The 19,490-nt window shown below is 52.6% G+C and overlaps 1 protein-coding gene across 9 annotated transcripts in view; it reads right to left on the reverse strand.

The window, feature by feature from the left end:
* Positions 1-1,080: 1,080 nt before the first annotated feature.
* Positions 1,081-19,490, reverse strand: part of HDAC4 (histone deacetylase 4) — a 244,085-nt gene continuing 225,675 nt past the window's right edge. For all 9 annotated transcript variants that reach the window (XM_080670452.1, XM_080670455.1, XM_080670453.1 and 6 more), the window contains 5 exons: positions 16,188-16,306; positions 14,429-14,562; positions 3,567-3,651; positions 2,479-2,620; positions 1,081-2,054 (listed from right to left, as the gene is read on the reverse strand). In XM_080670452.1, the coding sequence (XP_080526578.1) occupies positions 2,015-2,054; positions 2,479-2,620; positions 3,567-3,651; positions 14,429-14,562; positions 16,188-16,306 (520 nt within the window). In that variant the 3' untranslated portion in view covers positions 1,081-2,014. The remainder of the gene's footprint in view (positions 2,055-2,478; positions 2,621-3,566; positions 3,652-14,428; positions 14,563-16,187; positions 16,307-19,490) is intronic.

Consider the following 19,490-nt stretch of genomic DNA (forward strand, 5'->3'; position numbering starts at 1 on the left):
GCTGCAGCGGAAAAACCTGGACTGGTGCCGGGCCATGCATTGCTGACATGCTAAAAAGGTCTTTGGAAAACTGAAGCTAGTCTGACAATGTGGTCAGAGAAGTTTAAATGAGAGTTTCAGGAAAGCTGACGGCCTGCAGTGTCTGGCAAGTAACCGTTCAGCGTCACGAGTGGCCCTCTCCACACCTGCCACGGAGGGAAACATACCACCCGGTAATACTACTGGCGAGGCAGGAGAAGCCCGCCACTACCGACAGCCCAGATCCGCCACGCAGGCGACGCTCTTTCTGAAAATAAACTCCGATGGCAGCAGTTCCATTTGGAGAAAACTGCTCACCATACAAACAAAAGTGAAAACAATGAAAAACACGTTAAAAGTTAAAAAAATGTACAAGCAAGAATTTAGAAATTCTTACTTTAGAAAGGAAAAAGGTTTAGACATTATTACCATTCAGAAAACTGCTAAATGGTGAGAAAAAAAAATGTGAAATTCACAAAACAATGCTTATTCAGGATCTTTTTGTGAAAAATTCATACAAAAATCAACAGCAAATTTATATTCCTTGCTATAAAAACTCATTAGGTACATATGTGGGTGGAGGTGTGGAGCGGGAGGGGTCTGTTAGAAAATAATTAAAATGAAATACAAACGTGTGGTAGTTGCCAGTGGCGAATGTGCTGGCGATCTGAAATCGATCCAATCTGGACTTCAAACTACATGAGTTCAAACTAGATCCCTTTCCGTAAGCACCTTGGTAGCTAATTCACAAGTCGTTCGTTCCCAGGGACCTTGACAACCTGCATTTATTATATATATATATATATACTTCTTCTATAAATGCATTATAAATATTTTATCAAGATTTCATAAGAATCAAGTTTCTTAGCTTGGAATACATTGGAATATATATTATACATATATATATTTATTTATACCTAAAATTTAAGCAGTACTTCATGCTACTTGCTTTTAATAAAAAGCATTCCAACCGTAACACTGAAGGTGTGCCTAGGACATGCTTCACAACCAATGGAGATGCTCAACTGTTATATGACGTATGAGAAAAGAACACTTTGGATTCATTTAAAATTTGTTAGACTTCAAAACTCCCAACAGTATTTGCCACTTTTTGGGAACTAACTCCATTTTTTCTTACACAACAATAAAGCAAAATGAGGGCGGCAGGTTGGCAGCCCTCTGGAGCCGCTGGCCGTGGCCTGCGCCTGCTCTCGAAGCCCTGGCCAGCACGGGGCAGCCTCCTGCCCCATGGGCACTGCCAGCCCCACCAGCCACAGGACTATCCCATCAATTCCTGCTGTTTATTTTTTTCTTAAGGCATTGTTCCTCAGACTTCAGAAAACCCAGCCACAAAAATCCATCAGAGCAATAAAAAAAAGGCACAAACTTGCATCTTCCGATGGCTTTGAAAAAGCAAAGCCGGCTCCTGCAGGCTCACATTTCCATTTTTGTCCATTTTTTTTTTTTTTTCTTAAATGCTCATCCACTCTGTCCCCCACCCGGCTGCAAACCCCACCACACACCGCTCTGGTTCACAGAGGCAGGCCAGAGCGATAGAAAACGTTCTCTTTAAAAAGTAAGCTACAAGATGAGTGGTTTACACGGAGACTGTGGAATTGTGGGTAATCATCAAACTTTAAGCACCAGTTTTGATCAAGTTTGTTTTGTATTGTTAGATCTTTGATTTTCATTTTCTTTTCCTCATATCAACTAAATCGGGCAACTCTGCCACGAGCTGCCGCAGGCTTCCTCCCTCTTCGGCATCCCTCATGGGGGCCGAGGGCGAGCCTGGTGCCCTGCATGTCGGTGTCTGCTCTTCCCGGCGTCTGTCCCGGGTTCTGTGTAAGGCTGCCCTGCCCGGTGAGACCTGGGGTCTGGGCCCCTGGTGCGCCTGCGGATTCTGAGAGAACGCCTGGCAGGATGCAGAGAAACAGCAACTTTTCTTGGCGGAGCTTCAAGACAGACAGACAAACAAGAGTCGCAGCTCTGGGCATGGTTACAGGGGCGGCTCCTCTTCCATGGGCTCCTCCTCAGGCCTGTGGCAGTGCCCCAGGGGGAGGACAAAAGGCACACAGCAGAGAAGAGAAAGAACAGATGGAGGGTTAGAGGCAGCACTGCAGGGCCTTCTCTGTCTGTCGTCTGCCCCTCTTCCTCCAACAGGACTGCTCTCTCCCTCCCCCACCCACCTCCCACCTCCCACCTCCCACCTTCAATTCCTGGCTCCTGACCAGGTGTTACTGGGCCACCTGCTCAGGGATAAATGCTCCCCCCTACACCCCGTGTTTCAAAGGGTCTTCCACACTGGAAAGACGTGTTGGATGGGGACACTTGCTCCCCCCATGGCCTTGAGGGCCGCATGTGGAGAAGCATTGGGCCTCAGATGCAGGAGCTGAGACTCGGCTCTCCTTCAGAAGGCATCCCCTCCATGCAGTGCCACAGGCCAGGCCCTGCAGGGCTCACCTCTTCTCAGCGGGCTTCACACCTACGGACAGGGAGGCCATGGCAGTGACTGTCTCGGCTTCTTCATTCTCACGCTTCTGGGCCTCGACCAGGGAGTAGGCCACGGTGGAGGGGAGGCGCTGCAGGGAGCGCCAGTACTGGCCTGGGTGAGGGAAGCACTAGGTTACAGACACCACGGGACTGGGCCCAGCAGGCTCTCCATGACCCTGTCCCTGACTCTAGGAGCAGGCGGGGGCATGGGAAGACTGCCACCCAGTGTGGAGGGAGTTCCCAACTGGACCTTCCAAGACCATGGGGGTGCCCCTATGCAGCCTCAGAGTAAGGGGACCATGCAGGGAGGGCTGGGCCGGGCCCAGAGCCAGCCTCTCAGTGTTTTCTGGCACCCAGGGGCTTCTCATCAGGACAGGGGAATAGCTCAGCTCCAAGGCTAGGAGGGACCCAACACCCGTGCAGGACACACAGGTGAGACCCCTGGTTTCCACCCACCTAGACGGACAGTATCCACACCCTGGGCCATCCTAAGGACCCAGGACAAACTGAGCTTTGCAACAAGGATAGGGCACTGCCAGCTCATCTGAGACAGGTGTGCTGGCTGGTCACCTGGCTGTGTGTCAGCTCCCTTGGTCCCCCGCACCTGATGTTGGAGGGGAAGTACCAGTAAATAGGGGGCCCTGTACTCTCCAGTTTGCAGGTGGGGCCTTGCACCCCCCACTGAGTCTGTGGGAGAGGTGGGGTTCTTGGGCCAGGGAAGAGACCAGACCTGAGGACACAGTTCATGCCCTGGCCCCACCCTGCTAGCTGGGGACCTGGAGCAAGTGACTTCACAGCCTCCTGGAGGCAGGCTCTTTTGTGACATGGAGCTGATGACACATTGTAGTGGGTTGTGGGGAGCAAATGGGGGTTCAACAAGAGTCTCCATCAGCTCATCAAATCTGGCTGAAAGCGAGGCCTGTCTTATAGGCCCAGAAAGCAGCCGGCAGTGACATGAGAGGAGCCCAGGGTGGGGGACTTGGGGCCAGGGAGTCCTGTACTCTCCCTCCCTCCCACAGGAGCATTTCCCGGCCAGAGACCTGGCCCAGACAACTTACTGTGAATCTCAATGACCTTCTCCATGGACCGGACAGCGTTGGCATTCGGTCTCTGCTGTAAAACCTTTTCTGGGAGAGGATCGAGCTGCAAAAGACATGTGACTGTATGGTTAATATAACCCCGTGCATGTCAGAGCGGGCTGTTCACAATCAGCACTTGTGTCTTGAGCGCACTTGCCAACGGCGAGGAAACGTAAGTTGAACAGCCAGATGTGGGCTTCAGATTTATCACATAAACTTTTACAAAAGTAAACATTTTCCTTAGGGCACTTTTCTTAGGAAACTCTCAGGGATGCTTGTGGTTCTCAGGTAGCAGGGCCACAGATGGTGTCCGGAAGGGGCTGGTGCAGACTTCAGCATGAGATTAGGGGGATAACTACCACTTTTTGGAAACATCACTTTCACATTCCTGGTATTTTAAATAAAAATGCTTGACTACTCCCTGGCCATGGTTTTCTTTTAATAACAGGGGAAAAGGTAAATGGGAGAAAAGTATTGAGCAGAACAGAAGGAACCTCTGCTCTAGGTGATTCCCTAAGTGCTGGCCGCAGGTAGCAGAACCCACGCAAAGTCAGAGGGCCCCAGGGCAAACCAGAGTGGCTGCAACAGCATAAAAACACAATGATTAAAAAACTTTAAATAACTGGATAAGCCTCCAAACCCTGGAGAGACCTGGGGGCTCGGTGGAAGCTGGAACCTACCAAGACACACTGGGGACAGGTGGGCTGGAAGCCTGGAGCCCTAGGATGAGCCAGGGAGGGCAGACGCACAGATGGCGTGCTCGCAGAGACCACTGTAAGCACTTTTGTTCTTAGCCTTGGCTCTGGGCAAAAGCACCTGAGATTCTGCCAGGTCCTAAACACTAAGCGTGCAGACCTGCACTTGTAGTGGTGGCTCCGGGACATGGCACAGCAACTGTCCATCCTCCCATGGGCACACAGCCCCAAAGCTGCTAATCAGTGCTGCCAGATCAGTTCCAAGGGGCATGGCCTCCCGATCATGAAGTACAGAAGCCAGTGAGCTGCACTTGGGCCAGGAGAAGCAATCTCAGTCTCTAATACCACCCTCCAATGAAAGGAACTGGCTCCCTGGAGATGCGGCTGTTCTAGGGCAGCAGGGAGAACATGGAGGAGCCTGGGCGTCTTCCAGTGCAGAGTACAAAAGAGCTCAAAGACAGATGCCAGGGCCCGTCCGACGGACACATAGGACCAGCAGGAAACGGAATACAAGACGCAGTACTAAATCATAATCCCGAGTCTGACATGAACAGCCACGAGTGAACACTGATATAAACAAGTGACTGAGTACACAGCCCTCCCCATGACAGAGCTAACACCTCCCACCTGCCCCAAAGCACATGCGGGGCTGCACAAGTGACTTCCAGCCAAAGGACCTTTACGGTGGGGACATACATTGACAAGCCCACTATCACCAGGCCCTCACGGTGAACTTCAGCAGAGGAGCCACGTGGCCAGCATGGGACAGGAAGTGTGGAAAAGGGCACTGGACCCCTGGGGTTTTCCTCCCCCAACCCCTCAATCATGAGGGAAAACTGGACAAACATAAATGGAGGGACACTCTATAAAACACCTGACCAGCACTCCCCCAAACTGTGGTGGTCGTGAGAACATGAAAGACTGGGAAGCTGTCACAGCCAAGGAGACTCAGGTGATGGGACGGCAGGGCCACTGTGGGGCCAGAAACAGAAGGGCTATTAGGAAAACTGAGTGAACCTCAGTGTGTCCTGCGCTTCAGCTAACAGCAGTGTGCCAGGGTTGGCTCCTAGGCAGTGACCCTGTCCCACACTGAGGTATGATGGTGACAACAGAGGAAACTGTCTGAGAGACACGTGTGCTAACTCTGCTACTTCCGAGTACATTGAAAGGCACCAAAAATCAAAGCTCAGATCCTCAGAGACTGCGGCCATTGAAATGATCAGTTTTAAGCTATAAAGCAAGCATGGAAGCAACAACTGCAAACGGCCCAGATGCAGCCCGGAGACAGGGCCATGGAGACTGGAACAGGTGCTGACCTCCTCAAGTCCCTGAGGGAGTGGCAGGCATCATCACAGGTGCCCACACGGAGGCGTCCTGACGGACCAGTGGTACCCACGCTCAGTTCAGGAGAGGGTCAAGACCCAAGCCGAGGAATTTTAAAAGGAAACCCATTCTCAGGCACATTGGATTGAACCTGTGGAAAATTCTACAAGCAGCTGGAGAAAACAATCGTCAGAGGAGCAGCACCAGCCAGACGGCGCTCGCTTCATGGCAAAGGAGCAGGAAGACAGTGGTGTGACCTCTTCCGCACGCCGAGAGAGAAACTCACTGAGCGACAGTGAGGGTAAAACAAAGGCTTTAAAACAACACGCTGGGAAGGTTCCCACACAAGTATTTCCCAAGGGAGACTCTGGGCTGTGCTGAAGGCAGAATGAAAATGACCCAGTGGACTGAGAAATGAGGAGGCACAAGGAGCAAAGAAAACAGCACAGGTGCAGGATGGCCAAGTAAACAGGCCGCACAGCACAGTGGCAGTGACACCTACTCACTGAGAGTAAGGAAAAGAGGGGAGCGGGAAAGGAATACTAGTCATGACTGCACAGACCCGGGAAGGGCTGGGCTGCCCACTTACAGACAGACATACCAGACACCAGTCACACTTAAATGTCCTATGAGCCAGTCATGTTTTATAAGAATGTTCATCTGAGTGCCCTGTATTTAATCTGTGATGTCCCCTGTAGCCAGAGCAGCCCACACTCTGGTTGCACAGGGAAGGGTGAGGTTACTGACTGAGTCAAGGGCACACGCTAACATTTTTAAGGATCATGACTGAGAGAATTTGACTGGTTGTATCTTCCCACTCAAGAGAGAGGACAAATGGAGTCAGGGAACCCTCTGTTGTGTTGAGAGCAGGCATGGAAAGAGAAAAGAGAGCCAAGGCAAGGGGCAAATAGCACAGAATCCGATGGCGGAAATGAATCTGAACAAACCAAACAACCCTCACTCAAACCAATGGTCACAACCAAAGTCTCTTCCCAAAGCACAGGTTGTGACACTTGATCTAAAGATAACAGGATCCCTGCCTCACGCTGGGTACAAGAGACATCGATCGGCCGGGCGGGGGGGGGGGGGGGGGGGGAGGGAACTCCACGGCCAGGAGACACCGGTGCTCCACAAAACCCGTGAGAGGAGGCTGGCGTGGCGTCTGCAGCACTGGGCACGACAGATTTAACTGGGCACAAAGAAGGTCACTGTGTGATGATAAAAATTTCAATTCATCAAAAGGATATAAAGATTTAAAATTTGTACGTATTTAGCAAAATTGTTTTGAAGTGTATGAGGTAAACTTGGCAGACCTAAAAGGAGATATGGGTAAATGTGCCATCACAGTGGGAGACTTTGACTTCTTAGAGAAAACTAAAATGTGGGCAACACAATTAGCGAGCTTGGCTTAATGGACATAAAGAATACATTTTAAAGGAAAAAAAAGATGCTGTAGCTGAAGGTTGATTCTTTGAGATTACCCATTAAGTTGACAAGTGCAGCAGGACTAATGGAGAAACTAGAGGCACAAACAAGCAGAGTGAAGGGTACCAGGCCCCAGATACAGCAGATATGAAAAGACAGTAAGAGATACTGTCGGAAACTTGGCTGAAAGGGTAAATTATTGGTAAAGTGTAACTTTCAAAATTAACTCAAGAAGGAATAGAAAACCTGAATGGATGACCAAAGCCAGTAAAGTACTGAATTAATCATTTAAAATCTTTACCCAAAGGAAACCCAGGGCCCAGGAGAGCCGTCCCAGTCAAGGAACAGAACAGACTATTCTGATCCTACATACTCTTCCAGAGACAGAAAAAGAGGGGACTCCTATTGTCCACCTACCCACCCTTCCCACATATGTAGACACCCTTCCATCCATTCATCCTCCCCATCCATCCATTCACACCACCTCCCACCCCACCCCGTCCGTCCTTCCAAACATGGTCTAATATAAAAAAACAGGAAAAGACATGGTCTTCATGAGAAGAGAAGCTCAAGTGGCCCAGCATGAAAAGATGCTCAGCCCTGGGCAACGAGATGACCATCCACCTGGCTGGCCCCAGTGCTGTTTCGCCCGTCACGTTGGCAGAAGTCAAACGTGGGGATGCCAGCATTGCTGAGGTTTGTCACCCACTGCTATAGGGGCTGTGCGCCTAACACTGACATCACCTTCCAAAGGTGAGCAAGGGCGTTTCCTGGGAGCACGGCTCCCTCTGCTGGCGTTTACCTCAGAGGCACAGGTGAGCACTGTCTCAGGGCTGCAGTCACTGTAACCACCAAAGGGAGACAGCTATGCTCCACTGCAGCCTCCACCAGGGAGAGGAGCAGTGTCCCCAGGGCACTGGCCCTTTGTTGAGGAAGATGAGGAGCAGGGCCCCAGGCCCCTTGCTGGACATGAAGCTCCAGCAGAAAACAAGCTGTTGAGATTTTGGGGTCATTCAGTACAGCCTATGTGTCCCAATCATTAGGTCCCAACTTGAATATTTTGCTAGAATTTTGTTTTGCCAGTGTTTTAAAAAGGAATGCATTGCATAAGTTATCAGTCATTCTGAAGCAGAGGGGTGCATTAGAGTGTGCATGTGTATACACGGGAGGAAGTTACTACTGCTGCTGCTTCCCCATCTCCAGTTGGCTCCCCATGCCACTCTCCCCAGTGGGACGGATACAATGATGGTGGCTAGCCCTCCAGGGTTATAAGTCACCTCCTCCTGTCACCCTCAGCCCCTGTCTTAGCCCTGTGACATGTCACTGCCGGCCGGCACCCCCCATCACCCATTCCCAAGTGTTAGTGCAGCACCCGAGGCTCACTGTCTCTCTGTCCCCAGCAACTGGCAAGGCGTCGGGGGGTGGAGCTCTCACAGGCTTGTGAAGTAAGGCAGGAGCCATGAAGGGTCCTGTCCTGAGCTCACACCCCTCTGCCGTGTGAAGTTATGTGGAATTCAGGGGAAAGAACTGGAGCGATATAACAGGAGAGTGACCAGGGCCCTCAGCTGCATCTCTGGAGACCGTTTCCCCTGGGCAGTGGACAGGAAAGCCGGAGGTGCTGCCTGTGTGTGAAAAATAGAGGGAAACAAACTCAGGCCAGCACCAATGGCAGGGACTGGGTATGTTTCTACTGGTTTCATTGAATAACAAAGGGAAGGTAAAAGGGCGATTGTGGACCTGGGTTTTTAGGGCAAGGCTGCTATGCATAAATAGAATAAAGCATGATTGATGAGATGCTACTGGCTTGTACTGAACCAATTCTTTCCACGAGCCTTTATGGGCGCCTCCTAGCACCAGGCTCTGCTCCACCGCCAGAGATACTGACTGCTCCTCCCCTGGACTTAAGAAAAAAGGGCCAGGAAGAGGGGACTCACCCCTCAAAGTATTACCCTAACTCTGACACCACTGGTGGCTCCGAGGGTTCTCTGCAGCACCTTTGCCTCCTCCCATCTTCCTGTGGCTGCTTTCAAGGGGCCTCCTAGCCCAGTTCTATGCTGCCAGCCGGGCCCCTCCACCCATCTGTGGCTCCAGTTGCCTCTTTGTGTCCATTGCATTCCCCACACATCCCTGCTGCCCCGAGCACTTCCACAGCCACACGGGAACCCCACAGCTACCCGTCAGGCCCAGTGGTGACACTACCAGATCTGCCCCTCTACAGTTCCTTCAGGGTGACTTGAGGAGTGGGTGGTGAATCCTCCACCGAGGCAGCACCAGGGGGCCCAGGAAAGCTGGTGACAAGTTGGCAACCTGTTCTCATGTTGGTTTTCAACAATTTTTAAAAAGCAAAAAAAAAATCATAAGAGAACTAATAACCTGAATTCCTTCTTAAAAAAGACTAAAGGCTTGAGACTTGGTAAACAGCAGAGTAAGGAAGTACACCTGTGGTGACAGCACCCTTCCCCCTAATCGGGGACCAGCTGGGCAGGCTGCCCAGCCCTCCCCACCTGCTGCCTCAGGCCCTCATGTGAAAAAGTCCCTGCCTGGCTGGGAGGGCACGGAGGTTGCACGTGCCAGGATGACGGCAGAAAGAGGCTAGTTTCTTTTCTTTCTTCAGATGTTTTTATTGATTTCAGAGAGGGAGAAATAGAAACATCAGTGATGAGAGAGAATCACCAATTGGCTGCCCCCTGCACGCCGCCCACTGGGAATCAAGTCCACGTGCCCTTGACTGGGAATCAAACTGTGACCTGGTTCATGGGTCAACACTCAACCACTGAGCAACAACCACTGAGCAACACTGGCTGGGATCTTTTCTTTTCTTCTTCTTTAAATATGTTTTTATTGGTTTTTAGAGAGAGAGGAAGGAGAGAGAGATAGGAACATGGATTGGCTGCTGTACACCTCCTGCTGGGGATTGAGCCCACAACCTGAGCACATGCCTGATGGGGCATCAAACCAGAGACCTCTTGGTGCATGGGTCGATGCTCAACCACGAGCGACATTGGCTGGGAGAGGCTAGTTTCTTGGGAGACCTGTGGAAGAGGCCCAGGCTCGCTCTTCCTAGATGGGTCCTGTCACCTGCAGAGTGGCAGGGTGATGCCTTCAGGGGTGAGTGCACCCTTTTCCCATTCTTCCTCTCTGTGGGAGATTTGGGGGATGTGTTGCAGAGAACACGAAGCCCATACTCCCAATCAGCTCAGGCATGGAGGCCTCAGTCACTGTGCCTGGAAACTAGACCAGTGGGTGACATGCCATCCTAACTTGCTGGAGACACTGGAGTGCCATGTGGCGGCTCTTCTTCAGTAACCAAATGCTCAGAAAGCCCCCTATCACTCCCTCCCTGAGTAGGGGAAGAGTTGTGGAGAGAACAGTGCAGGCAACATTGTCCCATATCCTTGGACTGACCTAGGGCCAGCACGACTCATCTCCCCCTCATGCTCCAGCCTGGCTTCCTGGCTCTCCTGTCTCATATTTTTATAGTTGCCAAATCCTCTTGGAAGAGAATGAGATTTTTAAAAAATCAGCCCGCTGGCGTGGCTCAGTGGTTGAGCATCGACCTATAGGAGGTTATGGTTTGATTCCTAGTCAAGGCACATGCCTGGGTTTCGGGCTCGATCCCTAGTGGAGGGCGTGTAGGAGGCAGCCGATCAATGATTCTCTCTCATCACTAATGTTTCTATCTCTCTTTCCTTCTCTATTTCTCTCTGGAAAAAAAGAAATCAGTCACCAAAGCTGAGTGTTGTGAACACAAGAGTTTCTTGCTGCCAGGACCCCACAATGGGAGCTTGGCAGTCAGCACTAGACATACTGAACCTGCTGAGCAAGCGGGGACAGGGCCCAAGATGGCATCCACTCTTGACTGTGAGCTACGCTTTTGCTGAGCTAGGTGGCTGGCAACTAGGATGACTTTCTTACCCATTTTAGAAAGGGGGCCTGGGAGGGCCAACTGTCACTGTTTCCCTACATCCTGCTGTGTCAATGACTGGGATGAGGAGAATGGTCTCTATGTGGGCACAGCTCCTTCACACTTTTGAAGGACGGGCGAGGGCCCACCTTCCAAGTGTCGTCAGCAAGAACTCAGGAGACTGGACAGACAGGAGGCATGCACTGCCCTAAAGCAGACACACGTGCACTGGGGCCTGCACACAGCTGAAACTACGGCCACTGCTGGCAGGAGGTGACCCTGGCCGCATGTGTGAGCATGACTGAGCATGTGCAAGCATGACTGCAAGGCATGTGTAAACATGATTGTGAGTATAAGTATAGCTGAGTGTGAGTGCAAGCATGACTGTACAAGTGTGTGCATTTGTAAGCATGACTGTGACATGTAAACATGACTGCGAGTGTATGTATGCATGATTGTGTGAGCACGTGCAAGCATGCCTATGAATGTGAGTATATGAGCGTGTGTGAGTGAGGGGGAGATGGCCAATTAAAAGCAGATAACCGGCTCCCAGACTGAGTGCACTCAGTGTCTGTCTCTGTGTCCGCTTCTCACACACACAGCTGTTTGTAATCACTGTGTTTTGTCACAGCCACACCTTTCCCAAAGTGTAACAACATAACACAGTTGCTAAATTTCCAATGAAAGCCTTTTCTCCCAACACTGCGGCTCCACCTTATCCTCTGTGAATTCCTTCATTGATCTCGGAGTTGGGTTGAATGAAATGATGGCATTGATCCCTGATATGCCACATGATTAACCAGAAAATTGGTCCAAACCAAACGCTGCCTTTGGGGTGACGTGAGAAATGATGGTCCCTCACTGTTCATCTTAGCCCCCCACCTGCTGGACTCCCTGTACCTCCGTTTACACTGCTCCTGCAAAACGTTTGAGTTTTCAAGGTCAGTTGTCACCAATAGTTGCAAAAAAAAGCCAAAACTGTTCAATGAAATGGCTCTTGGGAGCAACGTGGACCTCGGCACAGCGCGGGTCTCCTATCATAGGCTCTGTTCCTGCCTCTCTCCCCTGCAGCCACCCCACCAGGTGGCTATGTTGGCCACAGCTGGCTGCCCGTTGTGTGCACCAAGTCGTCCAACACACCATAGATCAATCCACTTCAAAGGCCGCAGGGCAGAGAAGTGGGGATCCGTCCAACTTTCTTGCATTAAAAATATTTTTAAGAGACCTTGATAAACCAGTGTTTCCTGCTTTTTGATGTGTGTAAGTAAAGGAACATTTTCTTGTCAGAAGAGTGAAGCAGGAAGTAGGGACAGGCCCTAGTTGAAAGCTCAGTTCTCTATTGTTATTTTAAAATAACTCGAAGAATCAAAAAGGTTTGGGAAGGTTTAAATACATAAGTCAGTTGCCTTTTAACTTTAGCTAGAAAGGGAGAAGATTGTTTTATGTGAAGAAAGGCTAGGTGAAATTCTATGAGCACTTTAAAAAGCACACTGGCATTTTATTTGGGAATATTCAAGCATATCGCTAACCAGCTGACCAGACATAAGATGCCACCAGGACCTTTGATCTGCTTGTGACCTGGCTTAAAATGAACACCATCCACAACAAGCAAGGTGGCCGGGGAGTGGGGGCTGGCTGGAGCGCCACAGGGCCTGCAGGAGCTGGGACCGCACTCCTCTCTCCTCTAGTCCTGAGCACCCCCACCACAACTGCAGCCCCAGGAAGCATGCTGGATATGGGGCCACACCTCTGTTCCCTGAGCCCATCAGAGGTTCACAGAATGGGTTCAGGGTCCCCGCACCTCAAGGATGGTGCTCACTCAGTCCACCCTCCTCAGGACTGGTCCTCGAGAGGGACAGACAGAGCTATGGCCTTCCTCCCAGGTGCCCACTCCCCAAGGCACATGGCCAGGCTCTCCTCTGCGGGCCATCTCACAGGGAGGACACACACAGCTTCCTATGGACCCAACCCCACATCAGGTCATTGTCACACTCAGCTGGCTGAGGACCGGACCTGGGTGATACCTCACCTTTGCTTCCACATGCCACCTGTCATCTCTGTCCTGCCTGAGCCTGGCAGGACACTGGCCATACCCCTCCTCCTCCTGCCCACAGCCTACCTTCTGTCAGTTCATGCAAGTCACAGGGAACAACGCAGACTGGGAATAGCTCGAGGACAGAGTGCTACCTCACATCACAGGAGACCTCTCTACAACTGGCCATCTCCCCAGTCTGGCAGATGCAGTGAAGTTCAACATGGAGCTTGGAGTACCTGCTTGAAGCCCCACATGCCTTGTGGGCCTTGTCAACTGTGTTTCGGGGGGAGGCGGGGTGGGTGGATCTAAGGACAGCCTCAGGACCGGCCAAGGCGGGCTCCCAGTGACTGCCTCCTGGAGGAGGCCTCTCGGGCACTCAGCCCACAGGCCAGAAGCTGGAGACGGAGCCCCACTGAGCAATGAACTTATGAGGGTGCCGCACCCAAGATGGGCCTTAACTGGAGCCTTGCACTCTTGGTGTTGACCAGCAGGAGGGTAGCTGCGGAGATGACGGCCCCCTGACTGAACACCTGGTAGCCCTGACCTGACTGAGGAGTGTGCTCAGTCACCGTATCTGATGGGTGAGGGAGATGAGTCCCAGGGGACGGGACGGGATGAGAGCAGGGGCCCTGGCACTTCTCTGTGTGGTTGGGCCTCTAATCTAGGGCATTCACCCGAGCTCCCCAAATACCAGCCATCTCATCTCTAGGACCCACTTGTGACATCAAAGCAACAAGAGAAGCTACACTGGGGGGATCTTGAACCCGCTCCATGAACCTCTGATAGGCTCAGGGGACAGAGTTGTGGCCCCATATCCAAAGGCCTGTGGGTGGATTTAAAGTTTCAGGAAGTGTGGCCATTCAGTGGGCTAGGCATCCCTGGAGGCATTTCCCTCCCACCAGCCTGCCCTCCCCTGGTCCATGTCAGCCTGGAGTGCAGCACTCCCAGTGGCTCTCCTCCAGTCTCGGAAGTTGCCTCCCCTGGTCCAGATCCTTGAGCCCCTTTGGTCCAGCTACTGCTTCTCCCTGACTGTGTCCTGGGCCTCAGTGAGGACACTGTGCAGAGCCGGACCTGGGTGTGTATGTGAGCCCGGAAGGCAGAGGCCTCTCACCCGGGACCCAAGACTCGCACAGAGACGCCACTCCTGGAACCTGCCTTAGAACCTCTGGGGAAGTGACGTTGCTGAAGGAGGAAACTGAGAGTCCTCTCCAGGTGACCCACACATGAAGGTGAGCCCCTTCAAAACACAGGACCCTGAGCCATCTTTTTTAAGAGGAAGGGTTCTTGATGATCCTTTTGCTCACCTCCTTGTGGCCATAATCAAGCAGTTTTGTCAGACGTGTTGCCTGAGTGCGGGTGGAGGGGACATCAAACACCGAGTGGGAAGCAAGTGAAGTGGCCCATACAGGCCTGGGTCTGGAGCCTGCATGCAGCAACCATGGGCCTCCAGTCCTCCTACCTCGTTTCCCAGCAAAGCAGAAACACATGCTTCCGAGGCGTCACAAATGGCCGTGAGGTCGTGGCCCCCCTCCAGGGCCAGAACTATCCGGCCACCAGCCAAGCCCATCAGCTGCTTCGTCAGGTACCCGAAACCTGCAACGGGAAAAGGGAGATACAAGTAGAGGGCAGGGCGGGCGCAGGGAGGGCGCGGGGCCGACGCTGGCAGCAGATCAAAGCGTCCAGAAGTGCATTACATCACATTACAGACCCAGGGGGCTGGCACACCGCGGCTCATAATGGAAGCCAGGTTCGATCGCAATAAATTCATCGAGGAATTCGGTTTGGGATCCTGTTTGATCTGTGTGAGAGCAGGAATTACGGTTTCAGTGCTTTGATTTCATAATGCTGCAAATCACCTCGTTTGGGGGATGGGGATGGGCCTCAGGAGGAGACCCCAGGCTCTCTCACATGGGGACCAGAGGCCAGGAGACAGGGTGCCTGGAGCAGGGCAGCTGTGGGCAGTCTTGGAGGCATGGCCATGTCCATCCCTGAGGTCAGGGGTTCTGGTTAGGGGGTGTGCTGGGCACACGCATGAACACACACTCTGGCACACACGTCAATGCTGCGTGTGCCCCTCTAGGACTCTGACATCCGCGTCTGGAGCGTCTGGCTTTCATCAACAGCCATGTTCCCTCCATTGCACCCACGTCACCCTCCCACAGGCAGAAACGTGATGGGTAATGATAATTACTACCCTCGGCCAGGACAGCCTGACATTTATTAAAGAGCCTGTAAAAACCATGCCACACTGGTCAGCAGCCCCAATGCCAGGTGGCCATCAGCAGACCCGGCTCCACGCTGGCAGCCACGGGCACTGTAACCTCCCGAAGCCCTGGTTTGTCTCTGATGGAAACAGGGACATAGGCTTCCAGGCTGCCTGGTCACTTCCTTGCCACTAAACCACACTGCCTGGGTTCAGGGGATCTGAGGGGCCCCGCACTGGAACACAGCTACGCCAGCATAGCCCTTGGTTTGACCTCTTTCTTCTCTGGTGACCCACACTCTCCCTGTGGGAGGGAGAGATGACAAGCTCTCCTTGGCCATCTGCACCCACGGGGTAAGCACGAAGAGCCCCCAGGGTGTCCTGAAAGAGTCCCAGGATCTAGATTGCTGTGACCACCACACCAGGGGGGTGGTGGTGGTGGTGGTGGCCAGGCAGGGGTGGGGGTGCCCAGGGCCTTTCAGTGGACTGAGGCTCCACGCCAGTGTAGGTCTCTGATGTGACTTGCTGTGACGGCAGAAGCAGAGACTCCACCCTGTGGGAGGGCGATTTTTACAGGACTCCCTCCCATAATGGAAGCAGGGCCTTCATCTAATGCAAATCCTTAGATGAGCCCATAATCTGGGGCTCCCTGCTCCTTCCAACTCTGAACTGAACCTGCTCTCAGCTACCCCCCTCACAGGCTTTAGGGTCTGTTCCTGCCCTCAATGTGGGCGACCACACCAGCTCTCAGTCGGACTGGAGACCCAGCCCCTAGAGTGGCCTGCATGCGCCCAGCTGAGCACGAGCCCTCCAGGTCAGCACTGTGGGTTGGATGACCTCCAGGGGGGAGGGCCTGCGGCTTCATGGTCCACACCATCCTGCTGCCCCCAGTGGTTTTCTGGGGCTACCCACACTGTCATGTCTCTGGAAATGTCATTGAAGGGGAGATGTGAGACACAGCACAGCTGGTCATAGAGACAGTAGGTCCTGTTAAGCTCCTGAAAACCCGACTTACATTTGGCAGAGAGGTTGTAGCCGCCCAGAGGTGTGGGGTGGCCTTCCACAGCGTCGAAGCCTGCTGACACCAGCACCACATCCGGGGCAAACTCGTTTGCGATTGGCATGACCACCATTCTGCAAAGGGCAGGAGAAGGCGACACTGAGGCAGCGGGGACACAGATGGGGAGGGCTGCTTGGTCACTGAACATACCTAACACAGTTCCCCTGCAGGTCAGTGGGCTGAGGGCTCCCATGGAAGCTGGAATCTGACAGCTGACAGTTAGATTTCACAGTATCTAAAAAGTCCAAACCAACAAGGCCCTGTACGAATGCTTAGAGCCAGCTGCGCACTGGTTTTGTAAGAGGCTTTCTCTGCAGACCATGGAGGTGGTCTGTAACCTCCAACACCAGCTGCACCAACATGGAGAAGTGGAGCCAGCTACCAGGGCTGCTAAGGGTCCTCCCCAAAGGTGTGGATGGCTCTGCTCACCTTACACTGGCCCTGATTCAAGATGGACACAGCCATGCCCCCAGCACCAGGGACACAGGGCCGTGTGGCTGAGGAGGTGGGAGAGCCCTTCAGCAGCCCTGACCCCGAGGGAGCTCTCCTACCTCCTTCTACTCACCCCGAGGGCCATGTTAGCAACAAATGACCATACACACACTTGCAACGGTGCTGCATCGAGTTAGTTAAAAAGAAATTCTACACTTGAGATTTTTAAAGGGAAAACTGATGGTCACATTAAAGAGAATTGATAGTTAAAAATACACACACTCACTGAGAGGTTTGGGATTAAGTTATATGAGGGAAACAAGGAAAAAGGTTTACTTGAATACAGAAAAAAACTAAACACAAAACCACCACCTGGGAGCCTGCAGTGTAATTAGGTCAGTGTGTCCCTAAAACATGTGCTTTGTATTTTAATTGAAGAACTATTAAATTTGGAGCTCAGCAGTGGTACCTGCCATTTAAGCTTATTTCTCAGACTCTCCTTCCTTTCTCTGTAGATGAGGTGGGCAGAATCACAGGTGCTTGGGGCCCATGCCCCTGAAGTGGGCAGAGGAGGACATTATGATCTAAATGCACTGGGAGCCTCTGCCGATGCGTTGCCCAGCCCCACTGGAGAAGTCCAGCGTTCACAATTCCTCTGTCTGTTTCTCAGAACAGCTCAAACAGTTTCTGCTGCACCAAAGGCTGCTCAGTGCTCCTGCAGCTTGCCCAGCACCGAGCCCAGCGATTCATCTCTGAGTCCCAGTTCCCTTCACTTGGAGCTTCAGAGGCCCTCGGGGGGAGGAGGTCACAGGCGCCAAGCAAGGCACACAGTCCTTCCCCACGGCAGAGCCCCGGGGACACCATGGCCAAGGATTTTTATTACAGAATGAAGTTGCCATTTAAGTCAGCAAAGTCAACTCCATAAAGTACCAACTTTGTCAAAGAACACAAACATGCTCAAAATTAAATGTTCCTCTACTCCAGAACTACCCTGGATTGCGATCCCACTGAAAAGCCACCTGGTCTCTGCAGGACCCATGCTGCAGAGCACCCGGCCCTACTCCAAGAACATGCACCACCCAGTGCTGAAGGACCCCGAGCCTGCACTTCCTGGAGGAGTGTGGGCTGTGCCATGTGGCTTTCATCTGCTCCGGTTGGGACTGAGTGCCTGCCATAAAAACAGGCATTGGCAGCTGAGAAACTTGCTTCTGGAACCTCACAATGGAGTCACCGGAGACGGACCAGGCTGGGTTTTGAACAGTTCACTGCATTCCCTTTTCCAAGGCCAAGCGCAGTTCATAAACTTCCCCGGGAAGCACCTCTTCACTAGCCTCAGGGTGTGCGCCTCGGGCACCATCCATCAGGCCCAAGGAACAAAACACAGGATCTGGATGGGCTTGGCTAGCTTTCAGTCTGTGGGCCACATGGCCATGCGTGAGGTGCACACACACCATGTGAACACACTAGCACGACTGTGCCCCAGTAAAACTTTACTTAAAACACGTGGTGGATTTGGCACGAGGGCCCCACTCTGCCAACCCCTGCTCCACACCCGTCATTACAACCATGGTGATGCTATTCAATGCCCGGCACCAGTTCCAGATTTTAACATGTTTCATTGTGTCTATGGGGATATAGTAACCAAAGTTCACAGATTCTGTGAACGCAAAGGGGTGTCTGTTACACAAAGCACATGCTCCTGAGCAGGCACGGGGCTGTGTTAACAATCCGGCCACGACAGCACCCCTGTGCCCTGGCTGATCTGTCCCTCCAGGTGGCCTGAAACATCATTCACACAGATAAACCTGTGGACGCCTCCTCTCTTGAGGTGCCTGGAAGCTTGGGCTGCCAGTGCTATCTGCTCTCCTCAGTCTTCCTTCTGTAGCATGTGCTTCCTGTAGATGTGTAACACGTGTCTGCAACTGGGACGTTCCTGTGTGCTGGAGTGGCCTGACCAGGAGCAGCAGTTGCCAAATCGACAGACGCCCCCCCCCCCACCCCATCTTACAGGAGGTGGCTGCCCTCCACTCTTGATGGCACCATTTCAACAATAAGCATTGTGATGATTGAAAATTCCATCTATATATATATAAAACCTAAGTGACCATTATGACCTGTCGACCAGTTGCTGTGATGTGCACTGACCACCAGGGGAAAGACGCTCAATGCAGGAGCTGCCCCCTGGTGGTCAGTGCACCCCCACAGCCAACCTCCCATGGCCGGCCAACCTCCTGCCATCCCTCCCCCCAGCTGGCTGGCCCTGATCACCAGCCAGGCCAAGAGACCCCACCCGTGCACGAATTCGTGCACTGGGCCTCTAGTTTATTATATGCTGTGACTTTGGTGCTTTGGGTCCCATCTTTTGAGAGAGCCACAAAAACCATGTTTGCACCAGAGCCATTGGGCCAGTGGTTGGAGCAACTGTTCATCAAATATTTGAACTCTGCTGAGAGTTAGAATCAGAACAAATAGAAATTATGGGAACCCATCTGCTCTGGCCTGGCTGCCACCGCTGGTGATGCCCACAGCCCTGCCCTGCTCCTGTTTACCCACAGGCATGGTGGCTAGAGAAGGTACACAGACAGCTAGGACACAGCTAGACCCTGAGGCTGGTCTGAGCTCCCCCCACACTGAGAAGACCAGCCCCCTCCCCCCACTCCTGCCCCTCCAGAGCCTGCTGCCTGCACCCGCAGTCCCCCTCCCTCATGCTCTGGGACTGGGGGCCCGTTTGCTCCCAGCCTCCTCACCTCCCGGAGGTCATCCTGGTGAAGTGGGCACACCCCTCCCTCTCTCCTGTAGCCTCCGGGGGATGTGGAGGGATGCTTT

This window comes from Plecotus auritus (assembly GCF_963455305.1).
Source record: "Plecotus auritus genome assembly, chromosome: 5".
In the NCBI taxonomy this organism is placed as follows: domain Eukaryota; kingdom Metazoa; phylum Chordata; class Mammalia; order Chiroptera; family Vespertilionidae; genus Plecotus; species Plecotus auritus.